The 24,129-nt window shown below is 36.3% G+C and overlaps 1 protein-coding gene across 3 annotated transcripts in view; it reads right to left on the bottom strand.

Moving 5' to 3' along the window:
• Positions 1 to 24,129, bottom strand: part of MAGI3 (membrane associated guanylate kinase, WW and PDZ domain containing 3) — a 259,858-nt gene that overhangs the window by 32,471 nt on the left and 203,258 nt on the right. For all 3 annotated transcript variants that reach the window (XM_024764789.1, XM_024764790.1, XM_024764791.1), the window contains 7 exons: positions 23,050 to 23,107; positions 18,729 to 18,823; positions 13,237 to 13,425; positions 10,206 to 10,811; positions 8,955 to 8,986; positions 6,520 to 6,676; positions 5,099 to 5,190 (listed from right to left, as the gene is read on the bottom strand). In XM_024764789.1, coding sequence (XP_024620557.1) covers positions 5,099 to 5,190; positions 6,520 to 6,676; positions 8,955 to 8,986; positions 10,206 to 10,811; positions 13,237 to 13,425; positions 18,729 to 18,823; positions 23,050 to 23,107 — 1,229 coding nt within the window. The remainder of the gene's footprint in view (positions 1 to 5,098; positions 5,191 to 6,519; positions 6,677 to 8,954; positions 8,987 to 10,205; positions 10,812 to 13,236; positions 13,426 to 18,728; positions 18,824 to 23,049; positions 23,108 to 24,129) is intronic.

Here is a 24,129-nt window from a genome sequence, read left to right as displayed (position 1 = left end):
AAACTTGTTTGAAGTCCTGATTTTTGCAACTGTCACCCAGGTGATACCTTCAGATCTCCTGGTCTGGAGGCCAGCAGAGTTTACAACTGCAGTCCCACAGGACTGTGTATGTTGACATACTTTAAAAGCTGCTGCCTGAGGGTATGGCTTCCAATCAGCCTGAAGCTAGATGCTGACTGAGGTCCCTCCCTTTGGAACACTGAGAGGTCTTGGCACACCCTCAGTGACTGGGACTTACTGAGAATAAATCAGGCTGCTTAGACAATCACAAAGGTTGGAGAGACAACCAAGAGCTAGGACAAAGTTGAAAGATAAGCTCATCTCCTAAACAAGGTCACTCCTTCAAGACTGGGAGAGGTAGCTGCTTCACCTAATATATAGAAACAAAAATAGAGAGTTAAGCAAAATGAGGAAACAGAGAAATATGTTCCAAATGAAAGAACAAAATAAAACCTAAGGACAAAAGCCTTAATGAAATGGAGATAAGTAATTTACCTGATAAAGAGTTCAAAGTAATGGTCATAAAGATGCTTACTGAATGTGGGAGAAGAATGCATAAACACAGTGAGAACTTCAATAAAGAGACAGAAAATATAAGAAAGTACTACACAGAAGTCATGGAGCTGAAGAATACAATAACTGAACCGAAAATTACACTAGGGGGATTCAACAGCAGACTGGATAAAACAGAAGAAAGAATCAGTGATCTAGAAGACAGGGCCGTGGAACTCACCCAACAAGAGCAGCAAAAAGAAAAAAAAAAGATGAATAAAAGTGAGGATAGCCCAAGGTACCTATGGAATGACTTCAATCAGAAAAACATTTGCATTATAGGGGTGCCAGAAGGAGAAGAGAGAGAGAAAGGAGCAGAAAACTTACCTGAAGAAATAATGACTGTGAAAACTTCCCTAACCTGGGGAAAGAGACAGACATCCAGATCCAGAAAGCCCAGAGAGTTCCCAAAAAGACAAACCCAAAAAGATCCACACAGAGATACATTATAATTAAAATGTCAAAAGTTAAAGAGTGAATCTTAAAAGCAGCAAGAGGAAAACAACTTGTTACATACAAAGGAACCCCCAAAAGACTATGAGCAGATTTTTCAGCAGAAACTATGCAGGCCAGAAGTGAGTGGCATGATATATTCAAAGTGCTGAAAGGAAAAAACTTCCAACCAAGAATACTCTACTCAGCAAAATTATCATTCAGAATTGAAGGACAGATGGAGTTTTCCAGACAAGAAACCGTCAAAGGAGTTCTTCATCACTTAAACTGACCTTATGAGAAATGTGAAAGGGACTACTTTAGCTGAAAAGAAAGGGCATTAATTAGCAACAAGGAAACATATGAAAGTATAAATCTCATGGGTAAGGTAAATATAATCACTTACAAAGCTAGTATGTAGGTTAAAAGACAAAAGTAGTAAAAATAACTATAGAATAATCAGTAACGGTATACACAAAATAAAAAGATGTGAAATGTGACATCAAAAATGTAAAATGTGATGGGGGGGAGTTTTAGAATGCATTCAAGCTTAACTTGCTATCAACTTAAAATAGACTGATATATATATAAGCTGTTATATGTGAGCCTCATGGTAACCACAAACAAAAACCTATAATAGACACACAAAAGATAACAAAAATAGAATATGAGCATAACATAGAAAGCAAGAGAAGAAGAAAGGAACAGAGAGGAACTACAAAACAGCCAGAAAACAATTAACAAAATGACATGTACATACCTCTCAATAATTACTTTAAGTGTAAATGACTAAATTCTCCAATCAAAATACTTAGAGTGGCTGAATGTATAAACAAACAAGATCCATCTATATGCTGCCTATAAGACACTCACTTCAGATGTAAGGAGACACAAAGACTGAAAGCAGAGGGATGGATAAAGATGTTCTGTGCAAAAAGAAACCAAAAGAAAGCTGAGGTAACTATACCTACATCAGACAAAATAGACTTTAAAACAAAGACTGCACTGAAAGACAAAAAGGGCATTACATAATGATAAAGGAGTCAATCCAACAAGAAGATATAATATTTGTAAATATTTATGCACCCAACATAGGAGCACCTAAATATATAAAGCAAATATTAACAGATCTGAGGGGAGAAACTGACAGTAATACAGTAATAGTAAGGAATTTTAATACTCCACTTACATCAATGACTAGATCATGCAGACATAAGATCAATCTTGGAAATGTGGGCCTTAAATGACACATTAGAATGGATAATCGTAACAGATATATATATAGAACATTCTATCCAAAAGTAGCATATTACACATTCTTCTCAAGTGGAACACTCTTCAGGACAGATCACATGTTAAGCCACAAAACAAGTCTCAACAAATTTAAGAAGACTGAAATTATATCAAGCATCTTTTCCAACCACAAGGGTATAAAAGTAGAAATCAATTATAAGAAAATTGGGAAAAATCACAAAATGTGAAGATTAAACTACATGCTACTGAACAACCAATGAATCAATGAAGAAATCAAGAGAGAAATAAAAAAATACCTTGAGACAAAAGAAAATGGATATACAACTTACCAAAATCTCTGGGATGCAGCAAAAGTAGTTCTAAGAGGGAAGTTCATAGCAATACAGGCCTACCTCAAAACAAGAAAAATCTCAAACAATTAGCTTTACACCTAAAGGAACTAGAAAAAGAACAAAAGAAGCCCAAAGTTAGTAGAAGGAAGGAAATAACAAAGATCAGAGTAGACATAAATGAGATAGAGACTAAAAAGACAATAGAAAAGTGAAACTAAGAGCAGGCTCTTTGAAAAGATAAATAAAATTGACAAACCTTTAGCTAGATTCACCAAGAAAAAAAAGAGGGCTCAAAAGTAAAATCAGAAATAAAGAGAAGTTACCCTTGATGCCACCAGAAATATAAAGAATCATAAGAAACTACTATAAACAATTATATGCCAAAAAACTGGACAACCTAGAAAAAATGGATAAATTCCTAGAAACATGCAATTTTTCAAGAGTAAATCATGTAAAAGTAGAAGATCTGAACAGACCAATTACCAGTAAGGAGATTGAATCCGTAATTAAAAACCTCCCAGCAAACTAAAGTCCAGGACCTGACGGCTTCACTGGTGAATTCTACCAAACATTTAAAGAAGATTTAATACCTATCCTTCTCAAACTCTTCCAAAAATTGAACAGGAGGGAACACTTCCAAACTCATTCTATGAGGCCAACATTACCCTGATACCAAAAATAGACAAGGACACCCCCAAAAAAGAAAATGACAGGCCAACATCACTGATGAACACAGATGCAAAAATCCTCAATAAAACATTAGCAAATCGAATTAAAAAGTACATTAAAAGGATTATACACCATGATCGAGTGAAATTTATTCCAGGGATGCAAGAATGGTTCAACATCTACAAATCAATCAATGTGATATACCAAATTAACAAAATGAAGGATAAAAATCATATGATCATCTCAACAGGTACAGAAAAAGCATTTGACAAAATTCAGTGTCCATTTATAACAACTCTCAGCAAAGTGTGTAGAGGGAATACTCCCCAACATAATAAAGGCCATATATGACAAGCCCACAGCTAACACCATACTCAATGGTGAAAGTTGAAAGCTTTCGCTCTAAAATCAGGAACAAGACAAGGATGCCCACTCTTGCCACTTTTATTCAACATAGTATTGGAAGTCCTAGCCATAGCAATTAGAAAAAAAAAGAAATATACATATGATGTCTTCTTTATACACACACACACACACACACACACACACAACTACTACTCAGCCAGATCACATGTTAAGCCACAAAACAAGTCTCAATAAATTTAAGATGATTGAAATTATATCAAGCATCTTTTCCAATCACAATGGTATAAAACTAGAAATCAATTACAAGAAGAAAATTGAGAAAAATCACCAGATGCGAAGATTAAACTACATTAAAAAGAATGAAATCTTGGTAACTGCGACAACACGGATGGACCTGGGGGGCATTATGCTAAGTGAAGTAAGTCAGACAGAGAAAGACAAATGCTGTGTATTCTCACTTATATGTGAAATACAAAGAACAAAATAAATAAATAAACAAACAAACAAAACAAAACTCCTAGAACAGAATGGTGGTTGACAGTGGAAAGGGGGTTGGGGGGAGGTAGGCACAAACTTCCGTTTATGAAATAAATGAGTCATGGGGATGTAATGTACAGCATGGGGACTACAGTCAGTAATACCATAGTGCATATTTGAAAGTTGCCAAGGGAAAAATCTTAAAAGTTCTTATCACAGGAAAAAAATTTATAACTTTGGTGACGGATGGTAACTAGACTTATCGTGATGATCATTTTGTGGTGTATACAAACATCGAATAGTTATGTTGTACATCTGAAACTAATATAATGTTATATGTCAATCATAGCTCAATTAAAAAGAAAAGAAAGAAAAACAAGACACAATCAAGGTATTTTATATTTGCCCTATGTAGGGCAACCTGCCTTAAACTGTCTCTGATGATTATTTTAACCGTAACTGATATGACGAATTAGAACACATTTATACTCTATAAATCAAATGTTCTAGTCAGAAATAGAAAGAAGCCCGTCATTTTAAAAGAATATTGTTATTCACCTAACTTCTAAGCATGATAATAACGTAGTCTTTCTTGATATTATACAAAAGAACTTTAAATATGTTCTTAAATTCTAAGAAGCACATTACTTTTATCAAACTAATGGCAAAACAAAAATAAACCCACTATATTTGTTCTCTAAGTTTGAGTGAGAATCCTGTATAAATAAAATTCTAGATGTAAATGTTTTGCTAGTATAACCATTTATTACTCTAATTTACAGCTGACATATTCAGCTTTTGCCTATAGTTTTAACCTCAGCTACACCAAGTTAACTGAGGTATTATGACACCAATAGAAATGAAGTTCTTCCTCATATTAATGAAATTGTCAGAGAAAACAAAATCTTTTAAAAAACCAAACAAAAAAGAAAACAAAACAAAAACACCGTATTCTACCAAATCGCTACTTAAAAGTTTTAACAGGAACAGCCAAATTCCAAAGTATTTAAACTTACAGATTGGTCAGGTCCATCTCCTCCCAGCACTCTAAAGCCAAACCCTGATTCTTGTTTCCGAAGAAAAACATCCAAATCTTTGGTGTTTGGCGCTAAGGAAAACCAGAAAATAATAAATACAAACATACATACATAATACACACTTTGATTTATTTTAAAAGGATTAATAATACAATAAAATTCAATCATAAATCTCTGTTTTGTGCTCTAACCCAAACTTTGAATCAAGACTGCTTAGGAATATTTGCTCCCACTTCCATGCTCTCAGTATTACACGTCCATTAATTCTTGATGCTTTCAAATCAATGTTTCATCTTCCTAAATATGGCCTGGGACTATCAAGACAAAGATCTGTAACAGGTTAAATATGTATGAAGGCAATTATATATAATGTTTCCACTTGCGTACATCTTTTCCAAGGTAGACCTAAATCTATTTCTAAAAATAAATAAATTAAAAAAATTAAACCTACTTAAATCTATGATTTTACTTTGGAAAAGATCTATCATTAGTAGGTAAATTAGTATGAAAATGAATTTCCACCCTATGCACACTCTCTTCTCATCGTCTCTCAGCTGGACTCCTCAAAGGAATCTACTCTACCCTTTGGTTTCCTCCTCAGATTACACACCCCTCTGATTCATCATCCTTCGTATCCCTGCCAGGAAAATATTTCTGAAAGTCAAGTCCGACAATTTCATCCCTATGGTTAAAACCATTCTGTGGCTCTCTATCACGTATACTACTGTCTCCAGCTTCCTCAGAATGGCATAATCTGCCTTCTGCAAGCTGCTCCTTCCCTCCCCCTCTGGTTTCCCTTGCCAACCACACGCAGCTAAACTGAATTCCGTGCAGAACCCAGCCCATACAAGGTCAATGTGCACATGCTATTCCTTCTTTCTTTCCCTTTTATCTGTCTCATAAACACCTACCTCGTTGTCTTTAAAGACTTGGTTAAAGCTTAACTTCCTATATGAAGCAGTATCTGACACTTCCTACTAGCCACAGCCGTAAAATTGACCATTTTCTACTTTGGATCCCAATTCATCCAGTCCATCCTTCTATTACTGAACCTGTTAGGGGCTTATCTACACTTATTTGTATATGTATTTGATTACCTCTTTGTCTTTTCCATTTAGGCTTAATCATCTTTTGGGGTTCAGGGCCTATATAACCTATTACCTCTGTATTCCCATTACCTACTACGATGTTGGGTAGACAGAAGCCCCTTAATAATACATGGTTTTGAAGAAAATAAATGAATGAATGTTGAATATAAATGGAAGAAGCCCAAAGTCATATTAAAATGGGAATGAAGGAATAACTTCAACATGGTTTTGAAAGATGGAAAAGTCGAGTTTTTAAGAAAATTCAAATTAATTTTGTTGCATGCTTTCCTGAAATATTCCACAACTACTTACGTTTATCTTCATATAAAGTCTTAGATTTCAGGTAGACCTCAGAAGGATCCAATTTCGGGGATCCTGACCTGATAATGCTGGGTGGAAAAGGCATAGGCTGGGGAATGGGCTCATTTATGGCCTCCAAACTTCCTGAATTTTCCTTTTTATCTGTTTTCTGAAATGGAAAAGGGCCTTACTTAGTATCTCGAAAAGCCAGATGGTTGATCAGTGCATAAAACTGTTGTCTGAACTGGGTATGTCAACTGATTACAGCTGTGTAAGCAGCAGGGTCAAAGCCACAGCATATTTGCAGTCTTATAGGAATTCACTTTCATAGCTGTATTTGATTAAAACATATTTCACTTAAATTAGAAAAAGTTGATAATGATATCAATCAATTAGTCCTATGTTTAAGCAATTTTGCCCTTTTCTCCACCACCAAGACACAAATTGACTTTCAGAAGACAAATAAGGATACAACACAGGGCAGCACTTCCAAGTAAAGCAAGAGGGAGACTCTAAGAGAATATGTCCATGTAATTCTTGATAAACCCCATCCTCCCCACTCACTGAGTTTAATTTTCAGTGAAGATGTTTAAGGTAATGTTCTTTCTAAGAAAATGAAATAGGAAGTGTTAACTAATTTAGGTTATAAAGATAACAGTGTAAAAACCTTCATGGCCAATCCAAATATATCACGAAAAAATGCACCATGCCTGAGAATCAGACAAGGGATATTTTCAAATGTTCCTATTCAGATAGAACTTTCCCAAAAGAATAGCTCAGTAAAATGACTTCTTTAATAAAATTTAAAAATGAAATCCAATAAATAGCCTAAGAAAATAAATACTATGGTTCTGAGAACAGCTTGTTATCCTGAATTACGGTTAGAAGAGGGGGATTATAGACATTTATGATAAGATAATTAATGTGACTAGGATGCCGGAGCAGCAGCTTGTCAGGTAGGAGTGAGGGGATAGTCGCTATAAAGCGTTGTGCCAGAAGGGACCCTTCACTGACCCAGACCCCGTCAGATGGCCGGGAGATAAGAGCAGCCTCTTCCTCTTTCTCCCACATGTCCTAGGAGCCTGTCAGAAGCAGTGGGAGGTCGTCTAAGACTTTCATCAATTATAAAATATTCGGGTCCCCATGACTGCACTGGCATTCGTTACAAAATAGATACGGTAGCACAGAAGTTAAAAATGAGTACTAGAGGGCTTCCCTGGTGGCGCAGTGGTTGAGAGTCCGCCTGCCGATGCGGGGGATACAGGTTCGTGCCCCGATCCGGGAAGATCCCACATGCCACGGAGCAGCTGGGCCCGTGAGCCATGGCCGCTGAGCCTGCGCGTCTGGAGCCTGTGCTCCGCAAGGGGAGAGGCCACAACAGTGAGAGGCCCGCGTACCACAAAAAAAAAAAAAAAAAAAAATGAGTACTAGAGGGACCAGAGAAATGGAGAAAAATACAGTGCAATTTTAACTGAGTAGGCAAAAAAAAATTCTGTTCACTGTTCACATTGGACCTAACTGGTCCACTTTTCTATAAAAGTGCTGAGCGTTTCTTTCTGCCTGATCCATAAAACGGCCAATTTGCTGAGGATCCTATTTGGTGGGCTATGGAGAACTAATCCATTTTGTATCTGATGGTCTTTTGTTTAGCAGCCCAGGGTTTATGGTTATGGAAGACCATCTTTCAACTATAAGATGACACACTCCAAATCAAGCAAAACAGAGCAAATTAGGATTTTATACACGATTGTCTTTATATCCATGTCCATATAATTGTGGATATTTAAGTAGCTACACATGTACCTAGCACTGTTTCTTTCATACCATTATTTGGTGCGTCCTTTGTTTAGGTCTTATTCTCTACACAGGTCTTTAAATAGGCTAGTCAGTTATTCAGAAGAATGCCAGAGAAAACTGTTCCAAGTCTGACAGCCTCTCACTCTGATAACAAGCAAATTGAGCACAGAGGCCACAATTGCTCTAGAAAGTCCTGTTTAGGGCTAAATGTCAGAAGGTTATCTAAATGTGGGTAAATTATAGTCCCCGTGAATTTATGTGAAACTACTACATCTTCCCTTAGTACATCTGCTCGAACATTTAGCTACTCCTTACCCTTGTTCCTCTGAAACACAAAGAAAATAATAGGACCCATCCGTAGGCACCTCAGTGTGTCCACATTTTACTATTTACAAGACAGGACTATTGGTAGTACAGGCCTCTAATATTCTTCCAGCAGAAATACTTAACCAGCAGAGCACACCTCCTCTATGGGCAGCTTTTCTAACTCACATGCTTCCCTCTGAGTTTCTGATACAAGCCCAGGGCAGTCTGCCTCTTGGCTCCTGCCTGTCTGTAAACGCCACCCCATGAGCTGCCCTCAGGGAGGGGAACGCAGCGTCTCTCTCCGTGTGTTCAGAAGAAGCATTTGAGGACCACAGTATACTCACCATTTTGGCAGTTTTAGTTGGTGAAGGAGGACCTTAAAAAAAATGAGCCACATTTTAAAAACAGAGGAAGCATTCCCAGATCACAAATACTGCTAATGTTTATGACAAAACTAGCTTTGACTTTTAGTAGGCTAGTAAATCATGTCCAATATGTTCTACGTGCCAGGCATTATACACATATTTCATTTTTTATGACAATCCTAAGGCATAAATGTTACTGCCATTTTATAGATAAAGTAAACAAAGACTCAAATAGATTAACATTACTTTCCTGTACTGCGGAACCAACCAGCAACTAGGCAGGAAATTGACATCCAACCTGTTTGACACCAAACCCTGGACTCTCATATTTGTTGGAACTCTGGATAATTCTCCAGCCCTCACGAAGAGATATGAGCACATTCTACCATACCACACAGAGGAGAAACAAAAATAGTTCAAAGAAATGAGAATAATAAAAAAAAGCCCCAATGAAGTTAAACTGCTCATTTGTCTCAAAAATGAAAACTAAAAGCCAGTGAGATATATGTGAAGGGCTAAATTTTATTCTTTAAAATACTAGTCATTCATAGGTATGGATTTAAGAAAGCCCATTAAAGCGCGACTTTGTGATTAGTCCTTGGAACTGCATTTATGTCTGGGAGCAGTTCAAGTCAGTTGATGACCTTGGAAAATAAAATTATATTTATCTCACATGAGCACTGTGGGGTTTAATTAACATTTACGGACAGATACTAAAGCTTAAGATAAGAGCTTTATGAGCACAAGCTATCATGATTGCTTTTACAGAACAGATTAACACACCATCCAACATTTTGCTTATTCACAGAGATGCTAGCTCTTTCAAAACATCCTTGGTACATTACAGAGGTCCAGATGAAGTACCACTGCTTGAAAGAGTCCATTTCTATTATTGCCATCAACAGAGAAAATGGAATTAAGAGGATATATTTCATTTGAAGTAGCACAATGCTGTGACTCTCTCTAATCATTAAAGTCATAAATCAGATTTTAAAAAGAATATAGAGGGAAAGAAATCCACAATGGACACAAATGAAACCGCAAATAACTAAACAAACTGCTACAAAAGATACTGCTTATGGAAGCAGTCAGACAGAACATAAGGAAAATGCATACTAATTACCAGTTAAGTCTGCTGGGAAAAGAGATATTCTGACCTGTAAGGAAGGACAATTCACAGATACAAATGCATGAACAATGAAGATTTTTCCTTGTTGCGCTTTTACTCACCTCCTCTTAAGATAAGCAATGGTACATCTGCACCTACTGGAAACTGCTTTAGCACCTCTACCACTTGGAGATGTGTTAAATTCTGCACATTTTGACGGTAAATTTCCTTAATTATATCCCCTTTCTGTAGGCCTTGACACCACTGACTATCCAATATCATTTTCACCTTCTGTCCAGTTGGGCTGTCAGCAATGGCAAACCCAAAGCCTTTAGGGCCCTTGATCAGAGGGATAGTCACTAGTTCTGGTTGGGAGCTGCCTGACGATGCCATAGACGCTCTCTGCTCACTCAGATCTGATGGTCCATTGAGACGATCACTGATCAAGGTGTGCCCCGATTTTCCATTCTGGTCCAGAACCATTGCTCCTGACTTAAAATCCTGAGTATTCATGCAAGTCTCTCCCTTAGTTAATGACTGTCCATTGATGACAGGAGTAGCAGCAACAATGTCCACAACAGGATCTTCATTGTCATCAGGAAGTGGATAACCACGACATAAAGTGAGGTTTACATACTGATTAACGGGTACCAGTTGAAACATCTGGACAACATCTGCATGGGTGTGACCAAGGACACAGTTGCCATTGATGTCTACAATAACATCACCTGGTAAAACATAAGTCATGTTAAAAATATTAAAACCATCAAATAAGTTAATTGTTTGTTGGGGGAGATGAAAATAACTGAAGTTTAGCATCTAAATTTGAATTTTGGAAACCTCTTACTGTTCATTAACTACTGAAAAGATAGATTTTGAACATCGACATGTCATTCTCCCTTCTGTGACTCCTCTCTAAAAAGAATATATAAATGTATAAATTTTTAATTATCTTAGTTGCAAAGAGTTATGACCTCAAGCTAAAGTGAATCTTTAAAAAATTAACAGCAAATTCATATTATCATTGTTAGTATATCCTTTGAGTCACACCTAAGTGGTCAAACAAAACTAGGCACATTGTAGTAGGTGTTCAGTATATAGAAGAGGAGTGAATAACCCCATTGGCTACTTGTACAAACAGGCAATCTTTAAATATCACCTTATTTCTTGATTTTAAGTAGCCATTGATTACAATGTACTGAAAAATTCATTATAGTTTGAACAATGTAAGGCTGAAGATTAGAATAAAAACTTATGAATGTATTTTCTTTTAGCATCTTTCTTTTTTGTGGATTTTTTTCAATTTAGTGTAATTTAGTTTTCAAAAGCAAAAGTAAGCAACAAAAGAATTCAACAGAAGCAAAGAATATATTATTTAAGATGCTGGAAATTCAGCCGAATTAATCCTTGTAAAAGTTGGTTTTGCTTTTCTGATTTAACATTATTATGACCACTTTGGTTGCAGGATTATTACCACTTGACATTTATCAGTTGTGTGTTTTTCTTAATGCAACTTTAGCTTTTAAAATTTGTCCTCTGATATCCATTTGCTGCTTTTATTTGAATACGATTATTTAAAAGGTTATTGCCAAATAAAGGTGCTTTAATTTGTTCTGATTGCATGTAGGCTTTAAAAAAATCAACATGAATGGTATTTAAAAACTAATGTTAGTCTGTGGAAATTTGTTGCAAAATTCAAGAAACTATAGAAATTAGACTAATTAGAAACAAAGTTTTGACTTTTCTTCCCCTGGTCAAAGTTCCCAGAATTTTAATGGAAGTGTTATATTGTTATACAAATTAATAACAGTTTTAGACATATCTGAATCTATATTATAAAATCCTGACAGTATATACAATAGCTATAAGATGTGTTTCATGGACAAAATATTTAAAAAGTCAAAATTGAGGACTTAGGAAAAAACTTTACTATTAATTTTAATCTCTAGAGTTTGTTAATTTTATAAAGTAATAAAAGAGAGCTAAAAATAATTTTCTTTATAAATATAACATTTGATTATTTTAAGTTTTCTTGTTTACGTTTCTATCACCTAATTGGGAAAGCATAATATGAGAGAGCCCATATCCCAATTGAAAATAAGTTGATATCTGCCATCAAAAGTAATGACAATTGAATCGCCCAAATGGGGGACATATTTACACAAAGTATGTGAAATAACAAAGGATTAGAGAAGTCTAGCAAACTGTGTAAGAAGCAACCTCAGTGGATTACTAAAATCTTTCTGGAAAAAAGTACTTAAACCTTCCCCATAATCAGTAACTAGTCTTAAACTTCCTCTAACCCACTCAGCCATAAACACTGTCAGCCGTATAAAAATATCTAACAATCACTATAAAGATGTTGGGAAAACTACGTAAAAGACAAATTTATACAGCTCTGTAAAAATAGTAATATTATTGTCTATAATTCTTAACATAGCAGTTTAATTTTACTAACAGCCACTAAGGAAGCAAAAAAAAACCCCAACTTGGAAAAAAACTGTGGGATATAACAATTTGTTCAGTATCATTATAAACATCACAATGAATCATTTTTCAAAAAAGATTACAGGTTAATGTTAAATAACTCCAAAAGTACCCAACATAATCAGAGAAAATCAAACTATCAAATAGTTTTCTGAGATGGTTAATAAATCTTTAGCTTAGTACAGCCAAAGAGTTATCTCAAAATATGCAAACTATTCAAAAAATTAATAAATTTAATGTTTTGACTGTTTCCACTTATTTGTAAAAATGACCCTCCTTCAAAACTAGCATGCACTTAGTTTAGAAGATAAACTATTTTAATACAGGAATCTCCCTCTTCAGTTGTATAATTTAGTTCTCTCTTTATTTATATAAATATATACACAGAAGTTTTATATATACTTACATAGCTACTATATAATATTTGTTATATAAGTTACATATATAATATATATATAACTCTTTCACTATAATTTTTTTTATAGTATCATAACTCTTTAAGTATTTCTTTTGTTTTTTTTTTTTTGGCCACGCCTCACGGCATGCGCAGGATCTTAGTTCCCCAACCAGAGATCAAACCCGCGCCCCCTGCAGTGGAAGTGTGGAGTCTTAACCACTGGACAGCCAGGGAAGTCCCTCTTTCAGTATTTCTGAAAAATCTGTTACCTGGTGCAATTTTCCCATCCTGAGCTGCAGGACCATCTTTCAGCACATTTTTCACTTGTAGGAACTCATCAGGCCTATCTCCACCAATAATGGTAAAACCAAATCCCATTGTGCTTTTTTTTAATGATGCTCGAACAAGGATGCCTTTAAGCTGGGATGGATCTCGAGTAAAGTGTGATTTTTCCATATCTGTGTAAAAATGAGAAACAAGAGTAATTACAATGAATATAGCCCTTGAAGCTAATCTCCAAGATAGTCTATATAACTTAAATATAACAAACCATAACATAACAGGAAAAAAATAAGAATCTAATATTATAGAACAGTTGGAATTTAATTTCATAAACTAAATCACTGAAAAAAAAAACTTAGCTAATGAATCATTTACCTTTTATAGGGCTCTTCTATGTCATTTGAAAGGTAAAAACATCTACTCTAACCCCTCCTCACTGCCTTGTTTGTACTTACTTTTTCTTATCCCAAAGAGTCCTTTATTTAGAAGTCAAAATGACACTCCTGAAGGGTAAACTTTATTATTAAATTCCTGAAAGCCTTCAGCACTCATTCAGATGTATATTTCATTTGAGTAAGCAGCTACTGAGGTCTATGCAGAAAGCACTATACTAGGAAGATGAAGGCAACTGTCACAAACTTATAAAAGCGAATACATCGAGAACTTTTTATAATTTATGACTCAGGCTTTCTGCAGCCTTTAATCTATATCTGATGAGAGGAGCAAATCCCTGCACTATCAGTATATAGCTCCATGCGTCTTTCCCTTTTACTCATATTTAGTGGAAACTTTAGGAAGACAAAAAGCACAGCTCCTCTGAAAAGCCTATTTTAAGAGGTTTCCCCAGATGATCCTAGAACTAAAAGTGATCTATATTTGCAAGTTATACCTCTCTTCTCTTCCCCAGAAACTCTCGCTCCTCTCTTCCACCGGCTGCCATTAGGGCGCTTATGAAAACCGTGGGATCAAATTGTACAGATTCATAATTTACAAAGCATTGTTTAAGTTATCTTTTTAAAATACGGTTTAAACTTTTCTCACAAATCTCTTTTTTAACAGCTTTATTGAGATATAATCCAATAATGACAGAATTATACAAGTCAATGACGTGCAACCATCACCACAGTCTAATTTTAGCACATTTTTCTCTCCCTCCAAACACACACACCAAAGAAATCTCTGTGTCCATTAGCAGTCACTCCTCATTTCTCCCCAACCTGCCCTCACATCCTAGTCTTAGGCAACCACTAGTCTACTTTCTGTCTATAGATTTGCCCAATCTGGACTTTTAATATAAATGGAATCATATAATATGTGGTCTTTGGAATGCTTTATTTCATTTAACATAATTTTTTTGAGGTTCATCTGTGTTGTAGCATGTGTTAGTACTTTATTCCTTTGTATTGCCAAATAATATTCCACTCTGCAGATATATCACATTTTATTTATCCATGTATCAGTTGATGGATATTTGGATTGTTTATACTTTTTGGATATTATAAATAATGTTGCTATGAACACTCATGTACAAGGTTTTGTGTGGGCAAATATTTTCATTCCTCTTAGTTACATACTGTGAATGGAAATGCAGCAGTTACCATAAACATATCATAACTATGTTTAACATTCTGAAGGACTGCCAAACTTTTCCAAAGTGGCTGTACCATTTTACATTTCCACCATCAGTGTATGAGGGTTTCAACTTCTCCACATCCTTGCCAACACTTGTTACCGTCTGCTTTTTTGGTTATAGACATTCTAGTAGGCGTGGAATGGTCTTACACTGTGGTTTTGATGCTCATTTCCCTAAGGACTCAAATCAACAAGGGTGACTTGTTTCATATTTAGATCACACTTAGCACTAATATCAAGCCCAGAGTTAATCTGTATCTGCTGCTGCCCCTCTTAGCAAAGTGTTCTAAGAGGCATGCAGTAAACTTATTGGCAATTAGAAAAGAACAATCCTTGGGGCTGCTCTGTATGGTTGTATAGATTGTACAGTATGCATATGGCTCCTGCAAGAGGTAGGGCTGCCTTGCAAATACTGACAAAGGCAGGTTTGGGATAGGAGTGGGTGTACTTTATTCATTATGTTCTTCCCAGATTTGCTAATCTCTTACAAATACAAGAACTTGACATTAAAAAAAAATCGGCTATTTTGGGCCTCTCAAAGGAGAGGACTAGGCTCCAGACAGGAGTGTATTCACCACAGTAAACACTATTTTGTGAGGCCTCTGAGTTTGGCCAGTCAGGCTACTTGTGGCAATACCTCAGTGCGTTGCTGGCTCTTGATGAGCCTCTGACATTCAAAGTAGCAACTCATCTCTGAACAAAATATTACTTAAAAAAATTATTTGACATGCTCAAAGCCTATTTAGTTATGTAAGCTGATTATGACTGCCCCCTAGTGTTGCCTATCAGATCATAGATAAGATCATGTAAGTACTGTGTACGGGTACTTGAGGAAAATATCTTTGATGAAATGTACCTTTCTCATTTTTATGTCAAATATTGAAATATTTCTGGTCAGCTATCCCATGCTCTAGTCCCCATAAATATCAGAATAAGACTGGCATCTGAGGGCTCCAACAGAAAATCAGCATATAATATATGAGCTCCAAGATGTGCAAACATTAAAGTGGGAGGGAAAGTTTTGGTTAACACCTAATTTGGGAAAGTAGTAATAAAAGAGCCAAAGCCAATTAGAAATTGGTCAAAAGTAGGTCTTATCAGAATTTAGATATAGAAAAGTGAGAGTAAGAAAGGCACAAAGAAACTATCATTGAGTCTAAGAATCCTGATTTATTTTTTTTTTAACAATCCTGATTTTAAATCCAAGCTTTGTGATTTAGTTGAGTAATCTTGGAATATAATTTAACCTTTTTAAGTCTCGGTTGCCTCATCTATAAAAGGGGGGGTAATAGTACCTAATTCATGGGGTTGTTACAGGGATTAAACTAGGTGGTGCACAGAAAGCATAAGAAACAGTGCTTGACAAACAATAAGTGCTCAATAAATGTAGATAAACACAAACCCATACAGGCTGCCTAAGGAAGGAGGCTCACAAACTTGAGTACATCTGTCCCTGTGGCAAGTATATCCCTGGGATGGAAGCATCAGACAATTGTAACTTGATGCCATCAAGGCATCTGGACGGGGAAAATAATATTAACAACCTTGCAGCAATATTTTGAGACTTAAATGAGATGATATAATATAAAGCATCCAATTTAGCACTAGACTCTATCTCAATAAATGGTAACCATTATTCTTCAAGGACTAGCATAACTTCCATCATTTCTAGGAAGCCTTTCCTTTCCTCTCGCAGTGAGATTTAATTTCTCTCTCCTTTGTTCCAACACTACTGTTTATATCTGTTAATATCATACTATACTAAATTTATATGTCTGTTTCCCTGGCTAACTTGTGGGCTCCTGAAAGACAGATGCTGAGTCATTACTCTTTCATAGGAGAGTGTCTGGTTATCTAAAGTAATGAAACACATGGGTCCTGCCCTCGAGGAGCTTAGAGCTTAGTAAAGGAGAGAAGATCTTTGCTATGGGCCATGGAAGACATGGGAATTCAGGAACTACATGTTATAATACAAAGAACTCTGAATTCAAAGTCAGTAAAACTAGGTTCAAATCCAGACTTGACTCCAAATCACTCACTGTGATTCTAAGCAAGAGGCTTAATCTTTCCTGAAGTCTGTTTATGTGTAAAATGGGGACTCATGTTCCTCTGTAGTTAATGTCCTCTGGCTACCCCTTTCACACTCAAAGCTAGCAAAATAGTTGGCTAAACCCACTGCCTTCACTTCTACACCTCCCATTTCCTCTTTATTCTACTGCAGTTTTATTTCACTCTCCCCTTGCTCTTGCTAGAGTGACAAATGACCTCCACATTTTTAAGTCCAATGTAAAACACTTTTCAATTTTCATCTTTCTCGACTTTTCAGCACCATGTGACACAAATACTCAGCATCTCTTTGAAACTCGTTTCTTCTCATGGCTGCCTATCCTTACAACCTCATCTCTTGTTACTCCCCTAAAATACCCTACGCGCTGGCCATTTGTATCTGTTCTCTGACCCCCTGGACCACCATTTCATGCTTCTCTGATTTTATATATTCTGTTCCTTCTAGCTGGTATGCCTTGTTGCTCCTCTAAAATTTTGATCTGCCTGACTTAACTTTTCCTGGCACTTCAAGACCCAGTTCACATATGTCCTCTGTCTGAAGGTTCCCCTGCCCCCTTGATTTCCTCCATCAAAGCAAAGTTGTGCACTCCCTCCTTTATGCCACCACTGTACCTTGTACATCTCTATTAATAGCAATGAAAGCTATTGTTTATTGGTGACCATGTGCCAGACCTGTATTTGCAAGCACTTTACATGTATTAATTTGCATACTCAGAACCACCTTAAGAGGTAGGGACTACTATTATTCCTGTTTTGTAGATGAGAAAACAAAGAATTTAAAAACTCAACCAAGGTTACACAGCTGGGATTCAAACCTGCTCCACCCCCTGCTCATTCAACTACTAATACAGGATGACACCTATCACCATACAGTGTAACTACTAGTTTCCTATTTTAGACTGTGAACTCTTGAGGGCAAGACCTATCTCACTCTTAATCATTTTTTAATACCATGTACTTAGCAAAGCACTGGGCATGTAGTAGGTGCCCCAAAATATTTGTTAAACTAAAAATATTTGTTAAATCAAATGCAAATCTTAAGGGAAAAGACTATGTTTTGGAAGAGTAGTTATAAGAAAAAACTGTTTCTCTCACTGGCAACAGAAGTGAAGAATCTAGTAGATTATTATGATATGACCATATAGACCTTATTAATGACAGAGAGAGAAGGGGGAGGAAATGAGCAGGGATAAGTTGGATGTAAGAAATTTCTGGGCATCTTTTTCAAAATACACATGGCTAGGTTCATCAAAATCTCAGGACCTATGTATTTTTAAAATGTTCCCCAAATGGTCCTGATATTACTAATACCCTACCATCCCACTTGAGAATCAATGATGTAGGCAATAATACAGTGGATTTACTTAGTATTTGTTCATATCAGTTAATGAATAATCCTGAATGGTTACTGACGTTAGATCTAAGCAATTAACTTGAGAGAAGCTCAGAATGAATTAAAGATCTAATACTGGCTTGGCCTTAAACACCAGGAAACAATCCAATCTTCAAATTAAAACCTTGCACCCATAACAAAGCTATTCAGTCCCTTCTGCCAACAATTTCATACTTTCTATATAAGCAGCATGAGAAAAGCCTCAGGATTCTCAAACTGTCCAGATGTTTTATTAAGATTATTCATACCTTTACAATGACGGAAATTAGACATTCTCTGTTGAATTTCAAAGCCCCGACAGTAAAAAGTTCAAACTCACTTTTATTATTTCAGCATATAAGTTTCACAAGTTATTCTTAGAAGAGAAGATAGAGGTAAAAGTTCTACCTGGTTTTGAAGACCCAGTATCAGCCTGTCCTAACTGCTTTTTCCTTTTGGCTTCCTCCACTGGATTTTCAAACTGGGTTTTCTGGTTAAGGTGACTGTAAAATGTAGAAAAACATGCATTTCAGTTTAATATGAAAGAATTACATATTTTTAAATAGACTATCATAGGTTTAGGGATAAATATGTACCCTTTACGCTATGGAACCCAGATATGCTGACAGGTCACAGAGGAAGAGCCTTCTGGCAACTAAAGAAGGGCCCGCAGAAGATGCCTAGAAGTCAAAGCTGCTGAAGTATTCACTATAGCTTCTTTATAAACGTTTCTAATATAGCTAATAACAGTTTTCAAAACTACAGTAGAAGCCCTCATATATGATACACTCGAACTGTTGGTAATTAATCAGTTAATTTTTTTTAAGGCAGTTAATGGTAGGAGGGTTTTAAGGTTCTCTAAAGTGAAGCAGCTGTAAAGACACATTTGAAGAAATCTGAGTGTAGAAGCCTTCTAGAATTTTACTATTATTTTTCCAACTGACTCACCCACATCAATTTAGCAGCAACTAAGCAAGTGACTTGCTTTTTTTTCTCTTTTTTTTTTTTTTTTTTTTTTTGGGACACACGGGCCTCTCACTGTTGTGGCTTCTCCCATTGCGGAGCACAGGCTCCGGACGCGCAGGCTCAGCGGCCATGGCTCACAGGCCCAGCCGCTCCGCGGCATGTGGGATCTTCCCAGACCGGGTCACGAACCCGTGTCCCCTGCATCAGCAGGCGGACTCTCAACCACTGCACCACCAGGGAAGCCCAAGTGACTTGCTTTTATCAAACTGTATCACAGAACAACTCTCACAGTTAAATTTCTTCAAAATTATATAATAATTAGTTACATAATTATAACAAAAGTATAACTGTTTTTTATGATTTAGGAGCAATGACAACTGACCCCTGAAAGCATACAAGTCTGTGGGGGAAAGCAGAAAAGCATGGGGAGACTAGAGGTAGGCCATTAGCCGATAGTATTCAATATACTAAGGGTAAGAGCATACTCTTACCCTCTTTACAGAGGGAACTGAGCATAGCTTATTCTGGCAAGTCAGTTAAGTGTAACTTGGTTAAGAATGCAACTATTGTACAAAAGATGTTTAAGACCGCAAATAGGTCTAATACAGAAGCAAGGGGGGATTATATTCTAGTACTTCTATAGTACAAATATATTTTAGCCAAATGAAATGCATTTTCTAGTAGAATCCATTTTAACGAGAAGTGACATTAGTAAATACCAACAATTAAACAACAAATCATGAGAATTTCAGATTATGATTTTCTTTAGATAGGCTGTTACAAAATCTATATGTAAATAGTCATATGACTTGGATATTTTCTTTACCATTTGTGAACATTAATGGTGATGGAGGAGGGGGCAGCAGGGAAAAAAAACAACCCTATGGCAAGATATGCTAGCTTCTGAGTATGCTTCTCTATGCCTTTTAGGCTTCTAGTACATTATTAACCCTGCAACAGATGTAGGTATTTAGTTTCAGAGCTCTAAATACGGCAAGTTCTACTTGACACCCTTCGGGTTCCGATTTCACAAAAACTCAGGTATGCTTCTGCTTCTTACTATGAGGGGGGACCTTATCAACTGAGTTACTGTGAAATGAAGACTTTGGTGTTAAGTTAGGTACCATTTTAAAAGTTATCTCTTAGGTACTGATAATTTACATAGTCTTGATAAAATAAAACTAGAAACTGACACTTAGGAAAGAATAAACCTGTTTGGAAAGAATCCTGGCTCACTTTAACGTCATCAGCTAGAATGACTCACTTTGCCACCCAAGTATTAGAACATAAACAGTGGTAGTATACTCTTTGTTATGTGTGGTAGAAGAGAGTAGAAGTATGCGAATGAGTAATCCCTTTCCTGAAAATTCTTTGACAAATAATGTAAGATTTTAGTGAAGGGAGTAACTGCATCTGTAACCTTAGACTATCTAGATTAAAATGTCACCCAAAAAACAAAACAGTAAAAACACTCTCCTTTTCATTTAGTTACTTATACCCATAATATTATTAAGATAACAAATTTTGTCTTCTATAAAACCAGCTATAGGAAGTAAGAGAGGAGAATATGACAGATTATCAGAAAAATTAAACATGGGTAGCAAACAAGCTTAATTAAATATATAATAAATAATTTGAAATATAAGAATTTTAAGAATTCACCTCAACAAACAAAATCATTATCCTTCACAAACGGTTAAGATATTAAAAGCAGACATATTTTGACTTTGTCACCTGACTGCATCAAGACAGTTAAAGCACTACGTTAAGACAACATTTCTAAATATATAAGCATTCTTATGGAAGGCCTACCATTAAATTTTGGGAACAATTTTATTTTCAAAAATAAATTAATCCATTTCAGAATCTCATCTTCTAAAATAAATACTTACCAAAAAAAAACCCTGCCATTGCAGTTGGTGTTACTACTATAAGGCTCCTGCCAAGAGCAATCATTGTGCCATCTGGTTTGACAAACTAAGAGAGCCAAAGAGTAGCCATTCAAGTTAACAGCTTTTTATCTCCATCAGTAAACTCACTGCAGATTACTATAGTCGAGATTCAAAGCCTAACTAATCTGGGAATCAAGCCACACTCCACAGCTCAGCTGATTCCATACTAATGTGCATCTTGAGTACAGCCTGCTCTTTCTTAATCTAATAAATTACCCTCCGGTAAAATGAGCTCGTCTGGGAGCAATCATACAAAATCACATTGCTGCCACTGCTGTTGCTTCTAATCAGGCTATTTCACATACCTCCATGCAGCTGAGAGCAGGTCACTTCAGGATTTGCCCTAAAGTTGCTTCAATATTAGTGTATCCTTGCTTAACGAGAACCTGATCATTTAGCCCAAGATTTTATAACAGGCAAATGTCTTTCACCTCTTGACCGTGTACTCAAATTCACTTGGAATGGATACTAAGAGAATGAGAATTATTATCTCAGAAATGTTCAGTAGTGTTAATGGCAAATAATGACTGATTGAAGCCCAATTTAAGTAGACTAACTCTTAGGGGGAAAAAATCTCACAATTCCTTTTCAGCTAGCCTTCAAATATTTCTTTGACTAGAAAAATGGTTAGTTTTTTTCTTCTAATTAAATATGCTTTAGAAAAAAAATAATGAGCTGCTGTGAACCTTTCACATCACAGTATTAGAAAGATATGAAATAACACAATGGAAATAAAATTAACATAACCTTTCAATGGAACCAAAATATTGACACTGTTAAGTTACATATCGGAGGGTCAAAATGACTCATTTTCTTAGGGTACAAGTTAGATTTTAAGAAATCATTCCAAAAATCCCTCTAACCACAGTGACTCGAGTAACAACCGACACACTAGGATAAAGACTAGCGTTATAACAGGACTCAGAGTTACTTGCACTAGGGAAGTGGCACTGGTTTGTGCCAACAAGTGATGAAAAGTTAATTAGCAATCATAAAACTAGAAGATTCTCATGTTTGCTATTTTTCCAGGTAATAATATTTTGCCTTTACTACCTTGGCAGTTGGTGCAGACTCCTAGTTCCCAGGTAAATAGTAACCTTTCTGATGCAATTATTTGCCTGGTACTAGATGCCTGAGGTCAAAATTCTATCTATACCATCTGGAGAGAAAGCAATCCCAACGATCATAATAATGTAGCAATTAGATAAGGGAAGAAAAGGGGAAAAAAATTAGATGTCGATGTTATCCTAATTTCTCTGGCTAATATAGGCAGGTGTTTGATCCTCTACTCCAACACAGATTTATGTTAAAGTTAACCATAACAGCTGTGTGAGAAGCAACTTTCACCCCCCCAAAGAGAATACTAAGTTTTCCTTAATTAACTCCTTGAAAGAGAGAACAGTTTTAATGATATACTTCAAAGGTTTGGATCATTATGATACAATGCCCTTAAAGTCCTTTCATTGCTTTCAGAAACATGCAAGTATAGTGTTGAAAGTGACCTTAATAGTTCACCTTATTTCAGTCTTCTATCTACTACTTCTCTCTTTAGAGGCCACAGTAGTACTGATAACATCTCTAGCCATTACTCATCTGGACAACTTCCCCCTGTCTCTCTATACTTACTTCAAAGCCAACTTCTAGGGAGCCTAGTCAGTGAAGTAAATGCCCACTGTCCCTACCTTCTCATTCCCCTAGTGGCAAAACCTGAAAGCTGGATTGCAGAAGCATGAAGTGTTTCATTCATTCCCTAAAGTTGTGTAATGAAAGGAAAACATTTGGGAGAACATTAACTGAGGTAACAAACTTACTCAACATAGTAGGTCCCATACTGAGGGTCTTCAATTTTCTCCCAGCCATAAGGAAGTTCTGCAAATAAAAAAAACAGAATTGAGTGAAATGCCAGTTTCAAAACCAACAAGAAAAGAATTTACAGAATGAATTTGTGTCTTTTATTTCATTACACTAATATTTGGGAGACAGACGGAAAACTGAGGGCTCACTTTCAAAGAACAAACACAGTTTGAGTGGTTTCTTCAATAGCTAGTGAGTATCTCGGCAAGTAATCAGAAGCACAGAAGAAAAGAAGACATTAAACTCAAAGGTGTTTATTCGAGGGGCTTCCCTGGTGGCACAGTGGTTGAGAGTCTGCCTGCCGATGCAGGAAACACAGGTTCGTGCCCGGGTCCGGGAGGATCCCACGTGCCGTGGAGCGGCTGGGCCCGTGAGCCATGGCCGCTGAGCCTGCACATCTGGAGCCTGTGCTCCGCAATGGGAGAGGCCACAACAGTGAGAGGCCCACGTACCGCCCGCGTACCACAAAAAAAAAAAGGTGTTTATTCGAATCACAAGCCATAAGATGCTAATTATTTAAGAAATCACCTGGTATATTTCTTTCATTTAAAAAGCCTGATAACAATGACGTGAGACACACCCTGTAGTTCAATACAAGCAGCAGCTGCATGTTAACTTGTTCACTATCAGACAAAGGATTTGTCAATTATTTCTGTTATCACATTCTGACCCACTTCTCCCCCCCGGGAAAGTCCAGCCTCGGATTTTTGCCATTTCAAGTGGGCAATCTAGATTTGCTTAAAATCTAAGAAAATACTTACTGTCCCTTGCAAGAGCTTGATCTAAGTATCTGAAGGAAAATTTATTTAACTACACAGTGCCTTGTGTAGAATCTATATTTATGTATGGTTACAAAGAAATACCTTACGTGGGATTATTATGTGTTATTGCAAGTAAACTGACCAATAAAATATAACCAGAAAAACTGAAAGTAGTTGAATTTCTGATAGTTAAAAAAAAGTCTGGTCTTTGCAACGTAAACTGGCCCTGTCAAGAAAGAATCCCCTTTCCCTCCCACTCTGTTTTCCAAGGTAAGG

Source organism: Neophocaena asiaeorientalis, unplaced genomic scaffold (assembly GCF_003031525.2).
Source record: "Neophocaena asiaeorientalis asiaeorientalis breed wild unplaced genomic scaffold, Neophocaena_asiaeorientalis_V1.1 scaffold62, whole genome shotgun sequence".
In the NCBI taxonomy this organism is placed as follows: domain Eukaryota; kingdom Metazoa; phylum Chordata; class Mammalia; order Artiodactyla; family Phocoenidae; genus Neophocaena; species Neophocaena asiaeorientalis.
The sequence above is the reverse complement of the archived record's forward strand: the minus strand, read 5'-3'. Positions and strand labels throughout refer to the sequence as shown.